The sequence below is a fragment of the Hypomesus transpacificus genome, chromosome 12 (genome assembly GCF_021917145.1).
Source record: "Hypomesus transpacificus isolate Combined female chromosome 12, fHypTra1, whole genome shotgun sequence".
Taxonomy (NCBI): Eukaryota; Metazoa; Chordata; class Actinopteri; order Osmeriformes; family Osmeridae; genus Hypomesus; species Hypomesus transpacificus.
This window is the reverse complement of record NC_061071.1, coordinates 1,305,262-1,328,206: the sequence shown is the minus strand read 5'-3', so window position 1 is coordinate 1,328,206 and position 22,945 is coordinate 1,305,262. Positions and strand designations below refer to the sequence as shown.

General features: G+C 42.8%; 2 protein-coding genes across 4 annotated transcripts; both read right to left on the bottom strand.

Annotated features, from left to right (window-relative positions):
• Window positions 1-7,709: 7,709 nt before the first annotated feature.
• Window positions 7,710-11,475, bottom strand: LOC124474970 (coiled-coil domain-containing protein 122-like). Of its 2 annotated transcripts, XM_047031452.1 has the most exons (6): window positions 10,847-11,475; window positions 10,454-10,569; window positions 9,749-10,147; window positions 8,731-8,847; window positions 8,425-8,615; window positions 7,710-8,163 (listed from the first exon to the last, which is right to left on the bottom strand). In XM_047031452.1, exons 2-6 carry the CDS (start codon window positions 10,565-10,567, stop codon window positions 8,157-8,159), a joined length of 828 nt encoding a protein of 275 aa, XP_046887408.1. In that variant the 5' UTR covers window positions 10,568-10,569; window positions 10,847-11,475; the 3' UTR covers window positions 7,710-8,156. The 2 variants fall into 2 exon arrangements, with proteins under 2 accessions (XP_046887408.1, XP_046887406.1); XM_047031450.1 differs by lacking the exon at window positions 8,731-8,847.
• Window positions 11,476-13,165: 1,690 nt separating this feature from the next.
• Window positions 13,166-20,079, bottom strand: LOC124474960 (cytochrome b-245 heavy chain). Of its 2 annotated transcripts, none has more exons than XM_047031434.1 (13): window positions 19,991-20,079; window positions 19,818-19,910; window positions 18,904-19,014; window positions 18,626-18,710; window positions 18,316-18,461; window positions 17,405-17,586; window positions 16,493-16,625; window positions 16,308-16,400; window positions 15,886-16,139; window positions 14,928-15,090; window positions 14,488-14,634; window positions 14,236-14,360; window positions 13,166-14,087 (listed from the first exon to the last, which is right to left on the bottom strand). In XM_047031434.1, exons 1-13 carry the CDS (start codon window positions 20,033-20,035, stop codon window positions 13,970-13,972), a joined length of 1,695 nt encoding a protein of 564 aa, XP_046887390.1. In that variant the 5' UTR covers window positions 20,036-20,079; the 3' UTR covers window positions 13,166-13,969. The 2 variants fall into 2 exon arrangements, with proteins under 2 accessions (XP_046887390.1, XP_046887391.1); XM_047031435.1 differs by having other exon boundaries at window positions 19,818-19,906; window positions 19,991-20,075.
• Between the last annotated feature and the right edge of the window lie 2,866 nt (window positions 20,080-22,945).

Genomic DNA, 22,945 nt, shown 5'->3' with positions numbered 1-22,945 from the left:
AAGTATCCAGGCGGGGCCCGTCTGGGATGGGGGGTAGATTCTCTAGCCTGTGACTAGAAGCCCCCCCTGCTGCTCATCTCAGAGACGTTGAGTAGGCAGAGCACCTGAACATTATTGTCCTGTGTGTGCCAGGTCACACCACAGCAGACTAGCTAACAAGCTAGCTAGCTAGCAGAGAGACATGAACAAGCATTAGGAGCTCTAGCATGCTAGGAACTCTGTGCTCTCTTTGCTCCCTCTCTCCACCCTCACTACTAAGTATTGATGCAAGGGGATCTTTTTTGAGGGGAACAAGGAGGTCGGGGTTCTGTTGTTGTTGGTGTAATTCATGTAAGTGGTTGTGTATACCAATGATTATAAATGGCGATGTAGGACATTTACTCGTGCTAGGTTTGTACAGATTCAATTTCAACTAAATCCACTCAGCCAAGTGCCTGGTCTCAACCATAGATATACAAATGTATAAATGTATTAACTTTGGTTTTCCTATATTTTATATGTATATATATGATATATGATATATATGATATATATACCAACAATATATATATATATATAATGTGTGGTGTGTGTATATATATATATATACACATACATACATATTTGTGTGGTATATTTCTATATCTATGGTTTCTCCAGGTTTACACTACCTGATGCCATGACTCAGGGCAGGAGCAGGGCGAGAGCTTAACCCTGCTGCAGTCCTGGGCAGGACTCCACCCCAACAGGGACGCTTCTACTGTTTGGGAATAAAGAGTGTTATTGTCGTTGCTGTTGTTTTTACAAGTGAATTCTCGGGATTCTTGTTTCGAGTTGATCCTAAAACTATGTTGATCAAGGAAAATGCCTTGAATTGTGTCAAGACTCAAGTGCATGTTCCTCAACCCACCACAAATGTGACGTTATTGCACTAAACAGTTGCACCTCAATTTGAATAAAATGGGATTCAAAATAAACACCTGTCTGGTCATCCTTATTAAGTGAAACCTGTAAATAGACCTGTCTCCACGTAACAAACCAAATCTTTGCTTCTAGTTTAACCTAAAATGCTTTAATTGTTTTTGCATCATTAGAACTTGTTTATGTAAATTCAACATAGTCGACTGCAGTGTATTCTAGAGGTTTTGCGTGTGTGTAATAGAGGTTGTACACGTGTGTCCATGTATTGAGTCCCTTGACATGACCTGTAACGTTTCTTGTGTGTTTGGTCCATCTAGTCCAAGTGTATAAGTGTGTTTGGGTTCTGGCAGATTATTTTCAACCAGGGCTGCACCTCCTCAGAATGGACACCCAGGGCTGAATGGACACCCAGGGCTGAATGGACATGGTCTATGTGGGGTATGTGAACACACTCACACACACAGCCTTTATCTCCCCAATGTTTCCTGTTTTGTGTTCTTTCTGACAGGAAAATACACCAGGGCACACACTCCTCCAACTCTCTCCTCTCCAACTGTCTCCAAATCTCTCCTCTCCAACTCTCTCCTCTCCAACTGTCTCCAACTCTCTCCTCTCCAACTGTCTCCAACTCTCTCCTCTCCAACTGTCTCCAACTCTCTCCTCTCCAACTCTCTCCTCTCCAACTGTCTCCAACTCTCTCCTCTCCAACTCTCTCCTCACCAACTCTCCTCTCCAACTCTCCATCTCTCTTCAACTCGCTCCTCTCCAACTCTCTCCTCACCAACCCTCTCCAACTCTCTCCTCACCAACTCTCTCCAACTCTCCTCTCCGACTCTTTCCTCCAACTCTCTCCTCTCCAAGTCTCCAACTGTCCAGTTTTATTCACTCTCTTATTCCTTAGCAGCTATATCATGTTTCCTTTGTCCTTCCTACATGATGGATTGCCTTCTCTCCTTTTCCCTTGTCTAAAAGCCTACCTGGCCAATCAGCTGACTAGGGGATAACCCCTTAGCGAGAGAGAGAGAGGCAGAGAGAGAGATGGATACAGAGAGATAGAAGCAGAGATAGAGAGGGAGAGAGAGAGGGAAACAGAGATTAATACATATATATAATGCAGTAGACTGATAGATTATGCACATATACACACACACAGACACATATACACACATATAGTACATACAAACACAGACACACACCAGCTTTAGTTGAGATGTAGGTCAACCAGTGAGCTGGGCTTGTCCCCCACCCTGGTGAACACGAACACTCCCCACCCACTCCCACCCTGGTGAACACAAACACTCCCCACCCCCACCCTGGTGAACACGAACACTCCCCACCCACCCCCACCCTGGTGAACACGAACACTCCCCACCCACCCCCACCCTGGTGAACACGAACACTCCCCACCCACCCACCCCCACCCTGGTGAACGCCCCCCCCCCCCCTCTCCTGTCTCCCTGGCGGAGGGGGCTGAGAGCTTTGTGAGGAACAAAGTGTTCCAGCACAGCCTGTACATTTATACCGTATATGTTGATTCTGTACACACACAGACATATGAACAAATACATCATACACGCCAGAACGACTCCAGGTCTGGAGATACCAGCTTCAAGTCAGCCCATTGATAACATGGCTCCTCCTAACTCCTGGTGTCTATCAGTATCGCCACCAACATCTATAAATACACAAAGTTAAATACATACACTGTGTTATAGAAATATACTTCATTAAAGATGCAGATTTAGTTATAAAGACTTAGTTATGGATATAGACTTCATTAGAGATGCAGACTTAGTTATAAATACATTGATATAGATCCTGATTTCATTATAGAGACATACTAAGTTATAAAGACTTGGTTATAGATATAGACACTGAAGCATGCACAGAGCACAATATAAAACCATTTGTAGTTTGTCTAAAACATTTCTGAGGTGGATACAGCAGCATATAAATAGATATCACACACACCATCGATTTGTGTTGTTTTCTTTCATTGATCACACACAACAGTTGGATGAATCATAATCAAATGGCTTTTTGACCTGTGATTAAATCATTGCTTAACTAAGACAGAAAAGCAGACGCAGCCGCAGAGTGGTTACCCTGGCAGAGGAGAGGGTGTGTAAGTGAGTGTAAGGAGGAGAGAGGGAAGGAAGGAGGGAAGGGCAGTGATTTAATGTACATCCAGTCCGAATCCAGTGAAAGTGCTCTTAGTTTGGCTCCATCCCTCAGTATATCCAGTCCTCAGAGCAGAGAGGATGCAATCACCTGCACTCCCTAACTCACATAACAGCACCCTCACACAAACCACTGACGCTGAAGCGTGTGTTTGAAGCGTGTGTCTGGGAGCAGCTGTCTGTGTGTGTTGTGGTGAGAGTGTAAAGAATGGTACATGGTGTTCTATTGCTGCTGTGAATTAACTATCCATCAGCCACTATCAGCTACTCTCAGAACGACTCTGCAAGAGTCTGATCAGCACTCAAGTGACAACCAAGGCCTCCCCCAGATGAAGGTGCAGAGAGACTCCTGTGACGAGGGATTTAGGAGCACCCTGCGGGAGCGTTAAACATTCCTGACACACCACAGATCGCTGGAAAATACTTAAGAGCACTTTGAGTGTGTGTACTGTACAGCCACATGCTTGAGTGTGTGTACTGTACAGCCACATGCTTGAGTGTGTGTACTGTACAGCCACATGCTTGAGTTGAGTGTGTGTACTGTACAGCCACATGCTTGAGTGTGTGTACTGTACAGCCACATGCTTGAGTTGAGTGTGTGTACTGTACAGCCAGATGCTTGAGTTGAGTGTGTGTACTGTACAGCCAGATGCTTGAGTTGAGTTTGTGTACTGTACAGCCACATGCTTGAGTTGAAGCCAAGATTTCAGCATGTGTGTATATCTCCTTAAAGGAGGGGGTAAGGGGGGAGACCAGGTTGGAACTCTGGAACTTTCTCTGCTCAAGGCTCATTCATAATTCACCTCTGCTGCGCTCCCTCGCTCCCTCCATCCCTCTCTCCCTCCATCCCTCTCTCCCTCCATCCCTCTCTCCCTCCATCCCTCTCTCCCTCCATCCCTCTCTCCCTCCCTCTCTCTCTCCCTCCATCCCTCTCTCCCTCCATCCCTCTCTCCATCTCCAGTTAAGACAGGGAGCAGAAACAGGCTGAGGCAGGCTCACCTCCCACCCTCGCGACTCTCTCTCTCACACAGACACACCCTCTCTCTAACACACACCCTCTCTCACACACACACCCTCTCTCTCACACACACCCTCTCTCTCACACACACACATCCCCTCTCTGACACACACAAACACACCCTCTCTTCTCATACACTCACTCTGATTACACACAGATACAGAGCTCTGTTTAATGGGGTTAAAGACAAATAGTTGATATTCAATATTGTGACCAATACCATTGTGAAAACTAATGAGTTACCTTTAGTGTAAGCTGTCAAGAACCTGGTCAGTTATACTCCCCCCCCCCCCCAAGGCCAAAGACATTTGGATTTCCCTTTTCTGTTTCAAACCCCGGTTCTCACACACCCAAGCACACACACACACACTACACACACCCAAGCACACACAGCCGCCTTTTCAGAAGAGTACAGGACGTACAGTACCAGGCTAGAGCCAGAGAGGAGAACAGCTGTAGAGCCTGGTAGGACAGAGACTGTATTACAGAAAGGAGAACCACTGTAATACATATTAATATGTTATATTCAGACACACTGACCATCTGTCTGAGAATAATACACACAGGACTGACCCACACACAAAGACCACCACTGCATTTTGTGAGCAAAAGCTTAGCGCTTTCACTATCTTTAACAGAACATGTTCTCATGTGATCATGAGGCTGGACTGTCTGAGGGAGCAAACTCTGGTACTGTGTGTTTGCGTATGTGTACTTGTATGTGTGAACATACTGTATATTAGGGGTGGAAATCTTTTGGTACCTCACCATTCGATTTTAAGAGATTCTTGGGGTCACGATTCGATTGAAAATTGATTCACGATTTTGTATATTTTTTGTAGGTTTTTTCGTATTATTCATTTTTTTTATCAATCAAGTTTAATTACATAAACATGTCGAGAGCAACTGAGCAATATAGTCTTCTATGACTTTAAAATACAGTTATTTCAATCAATGTTAATTCAGCAACAGCTAAAAAAGCAGAAAGCTTTGTCCATGTTTGAAGCAAGAACATTTCGTACAGGGTAATTATCAAACGATTTTTTTTAATCAAATTTTGTTTCAATATATGCTTACATTTGATTCCAGTTTGTTGTTTGGTGTTACTCGTTTCTATTTGACTGTGATAGGCAGTTAAGTGTTGAAGAAAGAAATTCCACTGCATCAAACCCTTGAAATGTATTGTTTTTCTTTTTTTTGTTTAGTAAACAAATGCAATTGAATTTAATCTGACTGCAACCATTGAACATATGACAGTCTTCTGTTATCATAAGCAAGGCAGCCCTGAGACAAATAGAATAACTAGTTCGTACAAAAAATGTAATTAAACGTACAAGAATAAAACACTTTTACAAATATATACATATTTTTTAAATTTGATCAATTTTTTAAATGTGTGAATCGATGTGAATCGCTAAGACTGAATTGCAATTCATATGTGAACTGATTCCCCCCACCCTTACTGTATAGATGTGCGTGTATGTGTCTGTGGGTGTGTGCACATGTACGTATGTGTGTGGAGGTATCTGCAGGTGGGTTTGAGGGGGCTCGGGGAGACGGAAGGTACCAGAGCAGGAACATGTTAATGAGGGTACAGCAGGCAGATGCACAAGTAGATTCACTGGCTGTTTGGCTGGAACACAGTTACGCCTTGTTAGCCAGCAGTAGCTGTCCTCTCTTTCTCACACACACACACACACACACAAACTCACTCACATACACACACACACACACACACACAAACTCACTCACATACACACACACACACACACACAAACTCACTCACATACACACATACACACACACACACACAAACTCACTCACATACACACACACACACACAAACTCACTCACATACACACACACACACACACACACACACACACACACACACACACACAAACTCACTCACATACACACACACACACACACACACACACACACACACACACACACAAACTCACTCACATACACACACACACACACACACAAACTCACTCACATACACACACATGGCCTTGTTAGCCAGCAGGAGCTGTCCCCTCTAATACACTCCACTGAGCCGGTGGAGCGGAAGCTGGAACAGCATGAACCAAAAGAACGACACAGCCTCTAATACAGCCTCGAATGAAACCTCCCCTGGCCTCTAATTCAGCTTCCCCCAGCCTCTAATTGAGACTCAACCCCTGTGTCAAACACTACCCTATAGAACACTACTATAAAGGTCTCAATGTATTTCAGTTTATTTGACTTCGCATGTGAATGCAAAGAATAGTTTTCAGGATATCTTCTCAAAACTGGTAAAAATAATATAAATTCAATGTTACAGTAATGTATAAACAAAAAAATCACATCAACAGCACATCAAATATTAGGGAAAAAAGCTCATTGTAAAGAATAAATCCTGTACATTTTTTAAACTGTTTCTACAACTGTAAATGAGGCTTAATGTGTAAGCTTGTAGAATATTTACGTCTTGTTTAAACTCTGAACCCAAACTGGTTAGATCAACAAAACTCAACAGAATACAAACTCATCCAAAGCAGATTTGTCAGAAGTGATCTGGAGGGGAAGGATTCCAAACGGCCAAACACAGTCCCACACGTCAACACAGAAACTGACATTACACTGACAACTGACTGGCCAAACACAGTCCCACACGTCAACACAGAAACTGACATTACACTGACAACTGACTGGCCAAACACAGTCCCACACGTCAACACAGAAACTGACATAACACTGACAACTGACTGGCCAAACACAGTCCCACACGTCAACACAGAAACTGACATTACACTGACAACTGACTGGCCAAACACAGTCCCACACGTCAACACAGAAACTGACATTACACTGACAACTGACTGGCCAAACACAGTCCCACACGTCAACACAGAAACTGACATTACACTGACAACTGACTGGCCAAACACAGTCCCACACGTCAACACAGAAACTGACATTACACTGACAACTGACTGGCCAAACACAGTCCCACACGTCAACACAGAAACTGACATTACACTGACAACTGACTGGCCAAACACAGTCCCACACGTCAACACAGAAACTGACATTACACTGACAACTGACTGGCCAAACACAGTCCCACACGTCAACACAGAAACTGACATTACACTGACAACTGACTGGCCAAACACAGTCCCACACGTCAACACAGAAACTGACATTACACTGACAACTGACTGGCCAAACACAGTCCCACACGTCAACACAGAAACTGACATTACACTGACAACTGACTGGCCAAACACAGTCCCACACGTCAACACAGAAACTGACATTACACTGACAACTGACTGGCCAAACACAGTCCCACACGTCAACACAGAAACTGACATTACACTGACAACTGACTGGCCAAACACAGTCCCACACGTCAACACAGAAACTGACATTACACTGACAACTGACTGGCCAAACACAGTCCCACACGTCAACACAGAAACTGACATTACACTGACAACTGACTGGCCAAACACAGTCCCACACGTCAACACAGAAACTGACATTACACTGACAACTGACTGGCCAAACACAGTCCCACACGTCAACACAGAAACTGACATTACACTGACAACTGACTGGCCAAACACAGTCCCACACGTCAACACAGAAACTGACATTACACTGACAACTGACTGGCCAAACACAGTCCCACACGTCAACAGAGAAACTGACATTACACTGACAACTGACTGGCCAAACACAGTCCCACACGTCAACACAGAAACTGACATTACACTGACAACTGACTGAGCAACCCTCCCAGGGCTCCCTCAGGTAGCACAGCTTATATAACATCATTAACAAGAGCAGAGGGCGTGTCACAGTCTTTTGTTATGAGATGAGTTCAAGTCATCATGAGCACCAGCAGAGCAGAACAGGCTTCAACACTGCTGAAGGATTGTGGATTCTTCCTGAGGCCATCATCTCTCACTAAGGTAAACCATTGTGTTGCTATCATCTCTAACTGTCACACACTCTGATTGGGGCGCAACCACACTAGAAAACAATGCCCATGGTCCTTGGTGTTAGAATCTACAAGAAAAAAATAAGAAAAAAGGTGTTTAAGTGTAAAATGCTGAGTGGACGTTTCTGTAATGACATATGACTGACAAGACTGCCCCCTGCTGTTCACTATTAGCAGCTGCCTAAAGACTGCCCCCTGCTGTTCACTATTAGCAGCTGCCTAAACACTGCCCCCTGCTGTTCACTATTAGCAGCTGCCTAAACGTGTTTCAACAAAACAAGAGCTGTGGATGGACCCAATAACAAACCACGTCCCCCCTTCTCCATCACCTCTCCAGGACGCTCTCTGGAGGGTCAGTCAGGAGGGGATCCACCTCCGATGTCTCCAGTTGTGTCCTGAGTGTGTCCACCTGTCCCTGCAGGTGCTGGATGTCAACAGTCACCTGGCTGTGGCTTGCCTGGGCCTTCTTCAGCTGGCAGTGCAGACGCTTCACTATGGCTTCGTAGCGCCTGGTCTGGATCTGAGGACACACGCACACACAACAACACCCACACGCACACACTTACACAATTGAAACTAGACAAAAATGTAAGACCCAAAATATTGACTTCTGGCCTCTCCTGTCACAAGCCTACCTCTATTTGTTTCTTTATGCATGAGTGACTCTCAAACTCCCTGAGGAGTAACTCTCTCTGCTGACTCATGGTCTTTCTGAGGCCTGAGATCTGATCCTTCACTTCATCAATCTCTCTCTGAAACAACAACACAGTTTTAAAAGCATTATCCCTGAATAATATACAATTATAAGCAGTGTTGGGGAGTAACAGGATACATGTCCCAGAACTTCTATCTGGTGGTTTCTACACTGTACGAACACAACTACATCTATCACTCCCATGTCATTGCCTCTCGTTCTTAGCCAATAGCATTGCCAATGCCTCCCCCAGCCGTCACATGCCCGGGGGATGCAAACTCACGTACCATGGTTGGCCAAAGCATACCTCTCATCCACTAGTATTAGTAGTTCGTGAAACGCACGTAAGAAATAACGATGGTTCGTTATTTTGCTCGTAGAGAACCCTCGTAACAACTAAGATCCATTGTTATCGGGAACGCAGTTTAGTAAGCAGGATTTGATGGCCGCATTCCTACACTTATAAAATGCCATTCAAAGTGGAAGTAATCCAAGTAATCCAAGTATTCAGAATATGTTACTCAGATTGAGTAACGTAACGGAATACGTTACAAAATACATTTTTGGGAATGTATTCTGTAACGAAATTCCTTTTGAAAGTATCCTTCCCAACACTGATTATAAGTACACAATTCTATTTAAAGGAGGATGGTCCAACTAGTGTCTTTGACACTGGCATCCTCCAGGACTACAGACAGCCATCCATCCTTGTACAATCTTGAAATCCTCTATGACCTCTGACCTGCTCCTGCCTCACAGCCACGCCCTCTGACCTGCTCCTGCCTCACAGCCACGCCCTCTGACCTGCTCCTGCCTCACAGCCACGCCCTCTGACCTGCTCCTGCCTCACAGCCATGCCCTCTGACCTGCTCCTGCCTCACAGCCATGCCCTCTGACCTGCTCCTGCCTCACAGCCACGCCCTCTGACCTGCTCCTGCCTCACAGCCACGCCCTCTGACCTGCTCCTGCCTCACAGCCACGCCCTCTGGGTTCCTCAGGTCAGTGCTCAGCTCCTCCTGTTTCTGCATCAGCGCCTGAACCTTCGCCCTGGTCTCCTCCAGCTCCCTGTGACCCTTTGTCAGGCTCTCTGCCCGCAGCACGGCTGCCTTGTGGCCCTCCATATTGTTTCTATAGGTGTTGTACCCTGCCAGGTCCAGGTGAAAGTGCCCCTCATGCTCCTGTATCTGCAAGCCCAGCTGGGTGTTCAGGTTGTGGACAGACAGGGAGCTGGAGGTGAGGGTGTCCATGTGTCTCTGCAGCAGCTCTATCTCTCCCTCCACCAGGAGCACTTGCCTGCTGACAGATCTCAGCTCCATCCCAGCTTCCTCCCCTTCCTGGGTTACATCTGCCAGCGTGGCCTGGATACACACACTGATGTCACTAACATGCAGCTCAATACTCCCACCACCCACTCAACTGCCTTGGTATTTAATGGACATTTTTGGTTGTCAAATAATGTGTTGACAGATGCTTGTATCTGAAGGTGGGCAGCTGAACCTGGGACCTCTTGGTCTGCAGGCTCCACCACTGAAGCTTTAAGCATCTTTTTCCATTGTTAAATATTGCCAGGGGTGCAGGAAGTTACTCTCTAAGTTAATATGCTTTACAATCAAATAGATCACACTAGGGTTGCAGGATGCCATTCAATGCTAGTCAGTGTTCACCTGCAGACAGCTGAGAGTTTGCTGTTTCTCCTGGAAGGCCACTGACTGAGCGTAGCCTTGCTGAGAGACATCTTCTAGCGCCTCGCTCAGGGAACACTGACACCCGCTTTCCATCTCTGTCATTTCATTAAATACATTTGAGAAAATAACACTGACACACTTTTAATTATGTTAGGCTACAGTAAGGCTAGCTTTACAGTACCAGTAGCCTAGCTAGTCAACTGCTGTCTCTACCCAAAGGGCAAGAAATGTAAGATATGGGATTCTATAGGTTAACACACACAATATATAATTAATTTGTTAACACACAAAGGCCTTTTAACATTCTTAAAAGGAAGGAACATTAGTATGACACTTTTACCAAATTACCAAGACAATTATCTTCAGCCTCACCGTGTCTGACGTAGACAGGACACGTCTTCGCGCCAAACCGTAGTTTTATTCACACCTCTGTGCAGTTTCTTTACTTGAGGCGCTCGTGAAGTAGATGACGTCAGACTACAGTAGACTACAAAACTAAATGTATCCAGTATCCACTAACTAGCAAGCTAAGTACTAATATTAAGCGTGCGTTAGCATAGTGCTAGCTAGCTAAGCCAGCTACTTAGTCCGTCTCAGAGCCATAGATAGGAAGAGTTGCTCAACTCCATTGCCTTCGATGAGACGTTTTTTTTCCAATATGCCGCAGAAAAGTTCCAAACAAATCAGCAGCGTCATTGATAGACAGTTGTATGACAACACTGTTCAAAGGTAATAAGTTACATTTGAACCATGTTTAATCTTTTTAAAATGTTATCACAGTTGAATGGCAGTAGCAAAAGAGTTGTAGCATCTAAGCTCATTTTCTACCATCTAGTTAACGTTAAATGTACTAGATTCTAGTAGCATACATTTAGCTAATTGTAGAACCGAACATTTCGCAACCCCTGGTGGTCACAGTTTTGGCTAGGCCACCGATTGCGACACAACACCAGCGTAGGCAAAAGCATTTTACTTCCGCAAACATACGCAAAAAAACTGCTTTCTTTATTCTACATGGCACCTGCCAGCTCCAAAGCAAATGACTCTGCACCATGGGCGTAGGTTTAGGAGGGGACACTAGGTACTAGCTAGTCCCCATCAATATTTTAAGATGACAAAATTGTCCCCACCAATATTTTAGCGAATTCCTTTGTGCTGCAATTTGGATCAATTCCGAAAAAAATATTTTGCACAATATATTTGCAAAACGAATCCGTGCGTCACGGGTTGAGGTGAGAAGTTGAATTGTACATTTTGGTAAAGATTGCATTAAAATGTTTTTTTTTTCAAGGGATGTTAAGACAATGTTACCCATGAATGTTATCATTCACACTTATTTGGGGGAGGGGGGGGGGGGGGGGGGGGGGGGGGGGGCGGGCGGGCAGTGTCCCTCCCAAAGCTGAGACCAAACATATGCCCTTGCTCTGCGCTGCAAAGACAAGCTCAGACCAGAAGAGACAAACACGAGGTGCAAGCTTGAGTTCTCAGGGTCGGTCAGCTGTGTTCGTATGAACAGAAAGCGTGTTAGTCAGAAAAACATAAAAACTTAAATAACATTGTGAGGTAAATCTTAAAGGGGTGATTGACTGTTTTTTGGGGTATTTCACACTGTTCCTTAAGGTCTCTGAATAGGGAATGTAACATTGGTTGGGCTGAAAATGGCCCGGGTGCTGTTCTATGCCCCCTGAAGCTTCCATTGAATTTGTCCCGGGAAAACAACCGCTAGGTTTTGTCCTTTTATGGTATGCTAATGAATATATAGATGAGCTGCGCGCTGAATGGTTCGTTTACAATGAGTGAAGCTGCGGAGCAAATATGCAACACGGCCAACAGCACTCATTGAAACAATAAAAACGTACAAATACATCTATTGTGTCTACACAACACTGTTTTCAACAGATTGACTAGATATCATTTGAAATGATTACGTTAGTTGTTTCCGCTTCTGTTGTCGAAGCAAACAGGATCAACGTAGGTGGGTAACGTTAGCACTACAGCTTAGCAAACAAACTATTGTGATTCAACTCAGCTTCAGTTAGCTCTAGCTATCTTGATGAAAAATAGATCTGGACAAACATGCATCTTGAATTGTAGATTTACATGACAACACCAGTTATTTATTTGAATGAAACACAGTCAGGAACATGAAATGACGTTAGCCCCATTGCCAATAAACTAAATCATCACACATTGTACCAATGCTAGATACAGGCAGGATACGTTAGCATTGCCAATAACTATTAGCGACAACATAATACAGCTTGCGGTTGTGATGAACATAAGGTCGGAACAGCATCTCCAGAAAACCAGAGGGCGGGTAAAAATAAATTTTGGGGCGTGACAAAATTGATGCTGCAACTTGTGACATCACAAGTTGCACGGTTTCAAAAGCTAGCTTTTGCAAGTTGCAGTTTAAAAATAGTAGTGAGAAGTGACATTTTGATAGGAAAGAGGTTTCAATGGACTTTGAGGTTCACTGTATGTCTATTTTACACATCAAACTGTCATTTTTCAACTCAAAGGTAAAATCGGTTTTGCAATCAATCGCCCTTTTAAGGAGTGGAAGAGTAGGCCAATGCTGTATTTATCACATTTTTCGTGTTTTATTCACAATCTGACTTTGATAGCTGCTTTGGCTTACTTAGTCTAAAACTTTGTGAATCTAAATATCCTTACTAAAAGAGAATTGTGTTTTTAAATGTAAAAATCCCAGAATCTCTTAAAAGCCTAAACCAAGGCTAGATGCACTGTTCTAATTTACCGATGTATCTATAGCCTATTAAATATACCTTGTCCCTAGCAACACCTTGTCCCTAGCAACACAACGTTTTCAAGTGTTTTGTTTATCACAGACTGAAGAAACAATGATTGATCCTCAAGTCTTCCTCCAGGTCAACAAGTTCAAGAAGAAGAACAGAGATGCACAGAACAGAGAGCTGATTCGAGACAGAAGATATAGATTATTTCATCAGATCATTTCATCAGATCATTTCAGTTCATTGTTTTTTTGTCTGTGTTGTTTGATTTGACCTGGTTTGAACATTTTAACCACCGTCTCTGCAACAGATCAATGGAAACTGCCAACCAACTGAAGCTCTGATCTTTCATTCCTGCTCCAGTTTAGCCTGCTCTCACTAGCTTCACGTCCCACAACACATTTGTCCAAAGATAAACTATTTAGAAAAGGGAAGACATTTTCAACACAGACTTTCCAGTTCCAGTTTCTGTGCTCTGTTGGCAAATACAGAGAAGTTTCACATATTTGTGCAAATACAGAGAAGTTCCACATATTCGTGTAAGAAAGCCAACATGTATTCATGACATTATAACCAATATTGTCATTCATATTAAATATGTTTGGTGTTGCAGAAGTGGTTTTATAGAAGTTGGTGCCATAGAAGGGGATGGCGTAGAAGTTGGAGTTGTAGAATATGTTGTCCCAGTTGGTGTTATAGAAGTAGGTGTCCAAATTGGTGTCCCGGGAGACCGTGGAAGCTAAAAGTTCTCTTTGTTAAATATGAACTTCACGCCTCCCTCCGAGTGGGACTGACACTGCTTCCCCAGAGCTGCAGCAAGCTGGGCGGGGCCACAGAGGAACACTCCCACCTTGCTCCTGCAGGCCCAAACACACGACCAGTGTTACAATATAACAACATAATTTTTCATGAAATACTTCATATCTCCTGTTACACACATCATCAAAGGTCATTGACCTAACAGTGTCTGTTTCCATGGAGTCATTTCCATGGGAACACACTCACCCTGGGTGATGGGTTCCTATGGAGCTGAATTCGCTGTCCCAGTTGGGCTTCCCATAGAGAGTCTTCTGCTTCAGACCGGTGATGGGGTCGCTCTCAGATTCATGGTGAACTCTGAAGTGAGCTGCCTTTCACATCGAATAATTATTATTAATTAATCATAAATACATGGATATTACTGACTGGTCTCAGGAGGCTCCTATGTTAGCTATTACATGCAAGTTATTTATGTGTTGTGAGTTTGTATTTTCTTACTTCAGTCTCTTTCCACCTGGTGAGGTAAATGTTGTAGCTGAGAAAGTCACCCATCCCCTTCTCTGTCATTTGGCCCTCCAGACTCTGCAACAGGTCTGCAAACCACTCAAAGGCCTGGGTCTCAGGACACAGCCAGTAGAAGTAGATCTAACACAGAAGACGTTGAAGGGCAGAAGTCAGACATCAGCAGGCTGGGACATGATGGGACGAGTCTGATGCCACGCGTTCTGTCTGAGGTAATAAATATGCTGTGCAGTGTGGTGAGTTCTGCTTGGCATGGCAGGCCTCCTTTATAGCGGGTGTGGTATTACCAGGGCATTAGAATACACTGCTTAAAAGAAAACCTATCAGTAGGTTTGACGATACAAGATAAAAAATATACATTATCAGCTCATTATCAGTACTGATTGGCTCATCAGATTTCCTCTGAGCAAGCTCACCTTCTTGGTGAAGACGTCCTGGTTCTTCTGGATGTGTTTGTACCACACTGACTTGAGGATGGAGGCGAAGGGAGTGACCCCGATGCCAGCACCCACGAGCATCACCACCTCGTATCCGAAGACGTCTTCACTGGCGGTGCCAAACGGACCGTCGATGGCCATCCTGCGGGCGAGGGGCACAGCAGCGCTGGTTAAAACACTGCTGCTGTCAGAGCTGTGCACTTCTGATCCTGGATTATTTACTCAGTCTGAACTATGTGTGTAAAACTGCATATTTATTTTATTGTTAGTTACATTTACAAATACAAATGTATATCAGAGAAAATGTGTTTTATAGTCTTTAGCTATTTATTGGAAGTATCTGTTTATGGGCATGATAAAGTTCTGAGACTGTCCCGGCTGTAACCCATTGAACGTTTTATGGGTTTATGCAAATAGTACATCTTGGAAGTACTGCAGAAAATGAATGATTGGAAGTTCGACCTGCTGGTGGTCATTTGATCTCCTGTTGGCTGTCATTAGGGTTAGGGTTAGGTTAAGGCTATCATTTTACTTTCCACAGGTTCAAGTGGTTTCTAAACCTTGTTCCTCCTCTAGGTCAGTAGAGTCTGCTGTATGGAAATCATGGAAACTTTGAAATCTTACAAAATCCCTTTCACTAAGTATCCTCTACATGCTCCTTCCTGATAACAACTTCTCTTTGTTACAACATAACCCACCGCATCCCACAACTGCCGTTGCCTCAGTGGTTAGGACAGCTTTAAACACACGGACGGGAATGCATTTTCTCCATGCACATCCTACATCACAATCACACAATAACATCACTTTGTAAAACAATTAAACGCACACACATTTTAACAAAAAAACAAGAAAGTAAAATTGTCACAGGGAGAGGGGGGTGTTGTAAAACATACAGTCATGTTTACAAACATACAGAGTTTGTAAAGAAACATACTTGGGCAGTTTCCAGGCGTCCTGGGGCACCGTACAGTCGCCTCCACAAGCCTTGTAGAGGCCCTGCGTCCAGTCGCCCACGATGCGGATGTGGACGCTGAAGTGGTCCTCCTCGGGGGCCGAGGTGAGGGTGAAGGGGTGCCACTCCAGGCTGGAGACAGAAGGGCACTGCATGAAGACGTACTGACCCACCTCCATCCTGAACCCCTTCCTCTTCATCTGTAGCTCCAGGGTCTTGGAGGGGTGCATCACTACCTGGGGGATCAGCACCAGGACATTTTCAGCGGGAGACTGACTCCAGTGACTCAGAACACCGAAATACTGACGGAACTACCTGCTATACTTTCCATACGCCTAATTTGTACACTGCTTAGGGAAAAAAGCTAAAAACGTATCAAATATGAAACATTGAAAACGACAGACCTTGGTGATGACCACCTTCTGCTGGGAGCGGAAGAAACGCACCAGCCTCTCGCACACATAGAGGATCATGGGGCCCACCACCCACTTCCATGTCTGCAACAAGGCCAAAGGACGGTTCTCAGAAAGCAGGTCTAGAGCCTGGCTCAGGAGTGTAAACATGTCATGAGACTGGAGAGCGTTCTCACCATTGGGGGGTTCCCGGCAAACTCGGGTTGAGGGCAAATGGTTCCGTTTTGCCCCCAGGCCTCAAACTGGTCTTTGCATTGCAGCGGTTTGTGTTTGTCCAGGCTGCTGGCTGTCTGTCCCCTCACAATACGCCTGTGGTCCAGAAGTCACAGGTCATGTTACCACATCCCACAGTGTCCTCTTGGTGTAACATTGCCCACACACATGCAGAGGTGTTAGTAGACCTCTGAATGTCTCTAGACACAAGTAGATGTCAGCTCACATTGTTCATGTATCCATTGTGTTGTAACTCATCCATCATAACCTTTCACCTTCTACTTAGAAAAATAACTGCCAAAACACTGAATAATACTTTAGAACCTGAGGTAACCCTTTTCAGCTCTAACTCTGCTAAGACTAACTAGCCATAGTAGCGATGTTTGGCTTCTAAAAACATTTTCAATCTTTTCAAGAACTATAATAAAACTATACTATATGATCCAGTAATAGCTATAGTAAAACTGCAGGTTTTGTGTGCAGTGTACAGATAGATTGACTAGCATTTTTACTTTACACATTCAAACTTACAACTGTCAGCAGTAAGACAACACTATAGATATGTATTGTTAGTATAGAGTGTTACTATGAGATGTATTGTTAGTATAGAATGTTACTCTGAGATGTATTGTTAGTATAGAGTGTTACTATGAGATGTATTGTTAGTATAGAATGTTACTCTGAGATGTATTGTTAGTATAGAATGTTACTCTGAGATGTATTGTTAGTATAGAGTGTTACTATGAGATGTATTGTTAGTATAGAATGTTACTCTGAGATGTATTGTTAGTACAGAATGTTACTATGAGATGTATTGTTAGTGTTTTCGGATTCCAACTGATGCTGCTAAACCTGTTGTGAAACATCCCACTCACCCAAATCCATGCAAAACCAGGCCAATGAAGAAGATGATGAAGAGGTGGTGGGTGTACCAGAACACCTCAAAGTATGACCTCCGGATGACCTCCATGGATGAGGTGATGATGAGGATGAGGGCCAGGGTGATAGCCACACCCGTCAGACCAGCGATTGTGGTGAACATCACAATAGTAGGGTTCTGTTTACAGGAAGAGAAATTAGGTTTTAAGTTGTCTGTAAATTACTAAATGTTTCTTCTATTGTAGTACCGACTCAAGTGTGTCATACATTTTTTTATTTAGCTTTGTTAAAAAAATTGGTGTTCATTTTCTTGCAAGAGGTGACAATCTTTTTAAGTCTGTCTATAAAATGTTGATCAAGAATAGATGGACTTCTCCCACTTCCCTTTTGTATTTCCATAGTTACATAAAGGGTTAGGGTTAGGTTAAATTGCAGATAATGTTGCATACAGCCTGAATAATGACTTATGCCTGTTGGGAGCATGGAGAGTCATTCCCTTTGTCCTTTATTTCCCTGCTGATGACACAGAGACACCCTAACCCTAACACACAGTCATAGATCACCATGTCACAAACGTGCACACAATCAGTGTGCTTAATTACCTTTAATAACATGTGCAGAAGTTGCAAGTCACATGATTTAAATAGAATCGGTACCATGGGAATAAGTGAAGAAATACAGATGGTAACATGATGGGTTAGGGTGAGGGTTAGAGTTAATATCATGATGAAGTGACATGATGGGTTAATATTGTGAAAGTGACAAACTGACATAGTGTTTAATCATAGTGTTTATATTTGAGCCTGTCTGACTATGGTTTGTGGGTTTTTTAGGTACTTTACTAAGGATCTAATTTTCACAAGAAAATCTTCTATGAAGATGTCTCATAAGAAGACAAAAGACTTACAGTCTGGTTGCTTCTGATTGGGTTCAGGTAGGAGGCGTTGTCCCCGTTACCAATCTGAGAGAGGACGTGCGGCAGCTGGTTGCTCCCCAGCAGCTGTGCGTCCATGAACCACTCAAAGTTGAACAGGTGGGCGATGATGTGGACCGCTGGACCCCCGGAGAGAGGAACAGAGAGAGGTATTTTTGAAAAACTTGAATACTATATTGTAGTTAATAAATACATATTCATAAATTAAAGTGACGATCGAAAGCTTGCAAATACCACAAAATAAAAACCCTTCCTAGAGTAGTGTTTGCGTGTGGAGGACTACCTGTGTGAAAGGCAATCATGTACGCCACCAGCTTGTGGAACGTCAGGTTTCGGTCCAGCTGTCTGGCAGCTGTACGGCTGCAACACTAAACACAATTAAAATATCCACACAGAGTCATCAGTACGCATTTATAAACTACTGTATCACTTGTCAATACTTTCTGAAAATGACCTTACTAAAACGTGCCTTAAAACAAAATAGGTCTTTACCGTTTTAGATATTTTTATTGTACAACAGTATGTGACGTGAGAAAAACACAACATGAAGTTAAGGATCACCTGAATGGTCCCGCGCAGGAAAGACAGAAGGTTTCTACACACGGGGAGCAGGATGAGCATGCAGTTGAAGTTCAGACAGGCAGCAGGGGCCCTCGCCCAGGACAGGGCATCCTGCCAACACAGGGTTAGGGTTAGGGCTGACCCTAACAGCACAGGGCACACACTCAGGACAACACCACCAAACAGCACAGGGGACACAATCAGGAAAACGCCATCAAACAACCACAGCCCAACTGTCCAAACATCCACAAGAGGATTTGTATAATGAGTCATGGTGCCCTATTAAGGTTTTTTCATGTTTTTTTTTCTTGACATATCTAACATACAGGAGATCAAGGGGATTCTCGTGTACACTTTTTCTGATATCCTTGTAAATATTTTTGGATCAAATCAATTGAAAAGGGAGTAAGAGAGACATAATAACACGCAGAAACAGATATGACCAGAAACACACACACGATCAGGAAAAGAAACACCTGAAGGTTTCACTTCTGCCGTTGTGACCACCTGGCAGACAGCTCCAGTCAACATGTGTACTCAGACAGCATCAGACTGTCTGATACTGTCTACCAGACTTAATACATCAACACTGTACACTGTTGTTTGTATTTCTTGTGTAATTTTGGGTTAATTGGGCACAGCACAAAAGAAAAGTACAATTTAAGACGTTTTTTTTGTTTCCTAAACTATATTAAGTATGTGTTATATTAGGTATTTCCTGTCCATTATTACATTGTGTACAATGCAAGTACATTTAGCAAATACAATTTAAGAAGTTTTTATTTACCTAAATTGTAACAAATAAGCCTGTGTTATATTAGCCATATTCTGTTAATTATGACATTGTTCACAATGTACAAAAACCATGTGTATATACAATGTAGTTTTTTCAAAGATGATTGTGAAAAACTCACCCCCAGGAGAACTCTGGTGTAGAACCACCTCTCAGTCAAGAAGGCCATGTAGAAATGAACAAACAGGAAGGCATTGAGCCCCAGCCACACTAGCTGAGGAAAAATATATTTGTTATTAAAACTACAATAACAAAGCAGAAATGTGGACAAATGTCCCAAAGTTAAAAACTCACAATGACAAAGATGGAGAGTCCTTCGTTGGCAACAAAGCTACCCATTCTGAGAGAACAGAGAGAGATACTGTGTGTGTGGAGGAAAGGCAGAATGTGGTGAGAGTGAATGAGGAGTCTCTAATAATCCAACAAACAAGGAAGTGCTCTAACGTTACGACCACAGGCCGCATGAACAAGCAAGGGGTTGCCTCACAGACAACATCGACTTCATTCCCATCGAAGGGTTAGGGTTGTGACTTGATATATTTTTGCCTGTCATTGCCATCAAAGGTGTTCAATTACATTATCTTCATTGATCTTAAAGCATTGAAGCAGATTCCTAAAGAAAGGTTATAGAACCAAATGTAGAAGCAATGAGAAACAGATGTCCTTGGTGCTATGTAGGAGAATGCTGATGTGTTAAGGGTTAGTAAGTCAGTAAGTACATTTAATTTATAAAGCACACTTTTTGCTATAAAATTAGTATAATGGTGTATAAAAGTAGTTTGTCTGCAGACCTCAGTGACCTAACAGATGCGTGTAGTTGTATGAGGTGTGAGATATTCAAAGGGGCCTGTCCATTAAGAGCTTTAAAAACAAACAATAACATCTTAAAAAGTGTTCTATACTGGACAGAAAGCCAGTGCAAAGAGGCCAAGACTTGGGAAATGTGATCAAACTTCTCCTAGTGGATGGTACAATTCTGGCAGCAGCATTCTGCACCATTTGAAGACGGGAGACTGAGGACTAGGGGACACCATCATAAAGGGAATTACAGTAATCTAAACGTGATTTGATAAAAGCATGAATAACAGTTTCAAGGTCTTCAAAATACAATACAGATTTAAACTTAGGGACCTGGGTCAAAATCAACATAAAGTGCCTTTGAGACTTCAAAATTTCCCAAATAAAAATCTGAGATTTTCCATATGTGTTGTATTAAGGAGACCTTAGGCTGTTAGAAATGCATATTGGTCAAGCTCCAGCACTTTTTTATAAATTAACTGCAAGCTGACAATATACGAGCAAACCATCAACCACCCTGTCATGGACAAATTCAATAGGATGGACAATGACAGGGTGGACATGTTTGGCTAAGGTTAGGGTTAACCCTAACCCTAAGTTTAGCATTTAATGAACACATGGTGTACCTGCAGTTAGCAAAGTGATTCACTGTGGAGGCTGACTGTGCACTGTTTAAAATATATATTTAGAATTTATGAAAGGTTTTTATATTAGTTAATATTTCACAATGACAGGGTGGACATGTTAAGCTTGACAACACGAAACTACAAACACAATATAATGAAAATGAGTAAATCTAAGTGTAGGTCCTTCCTGTGTGGCAGCAGAGCTTGGGGAGGGGATGTACATCAGTTGGTTTCTTAAAAGGGCGTTCACCCCATAATGACAGGGTGGACAGCAATTTCAGGGACACATGCAAATGTGCTTAATATTATGAAAATGTAATTGTTTTATTAAAAAACGTGTTGAGGACAATAAGTACATTCAAAAAGTTTTTTAATTTTATGTAATTTAACCACTTTTTACACTCACTGAAGTTATCTGAGCAGTTTGTGGGACATGCCCAAATCACATACATCCAATCAAAGAAAATTGTATAAAAACAGGAAAACACATTTGTGTGTAAATGTTTGATCATTTATAATAAAACCTCAGAATGTCATTATTTTGCATTATGTTCATGATGACTGAGCGATTCTGATGAGAACACCAAAGGCATTTTATAGTGATATTGACCCACCTTCATCGCTCGATTGCTCATGTCTGGATCCTGACAGATTCCCATATTTGTGGGATAACAAAGATGACCCGGGTTTCCCATATTCGTTAAGAAGCTCTTAACGCTAAGAGCGTCTTAAGAACGTTCTAAGGGCGCTCTCGAACGCTCTTAGAACATTCTTAAGAAGATCTTAGCGTTAAGAGCTTCTTAACGAATCTGGGAAACCCGGCCCTTGACTGTGGAATCTGCTGTGTGTCTCTGAGGAGATGGGAACCTCCTGCCACTCAGGTTTAGCAGATTGAGGTTTGGGACTAAATCAAATGTACAAAGCACGATATAATTATATAAAATAAAAAATTAAATAACAATAATAAAAAATGTTTAGGCTACTCCAAATCCATACAAACAGTTTGTATGGATCATTTGTCTTTATTGTACTAAACAATGTTTGCCGTTGGTTACATGCAATACTTCCAATTACTTGCCTGTACCGTTACCCAATCTCAGGTAATGCCTTTATAAAATGCTCAAATGCATTTTTGGTCCGTAAACAGGCAAAAACAATAAAAAACATTTTGAAAACTTTAAGTTTCTTCTGAATAATGCTGAAACACTTGTTTCGAGTTCATAAAATATGTTGGGAACAATTGAATTGTTACCGGAGTGGGATCTACGTTTCTTAAGTATATGTTTGAACCAGATAAGTATTAGTAGGCCTAAGGAAGTTGTGGAAGATGGCGACACAATGATTTTCATGCAGCAGAAGTCAAGCATTTCCACAGAGGATGTGAAACTCCAGTCTTACAATAGCCTTAATTTGTAATACTGTATGAGAACAGGAAATGAGTTATCGCCTTCTATAAGAGTATATGACGGCCTTTCAATCACTGAAGACATCTTAAACATGTGTTAGGGTTAAGGGTTAGGGTTAGAATGTGTTTCTGTTTTTTGTCTAAACCTATTATTGGCAAAAGTACGAGCATGGCGTCTGTGTTGATATTCAGAAGACTCCTTAAATAAGCAGTGTCTGTCTGCAGGGTTATATGTGCAAATACAGACTACAGGGCTAGGAAGCAACAGGATGGCACGGCCTAAAGTTTGACTGAAAACGCGAATGCAAAAAAAAAAGAGAAGATCGTGTTTTAAGTTCAAAGTTAATGACTGCCTTGCACAATATGTCAAGGAAAGACAGAAAACGTTGTTCTCCCTGCGAAGCCGAACACGTGCATGTA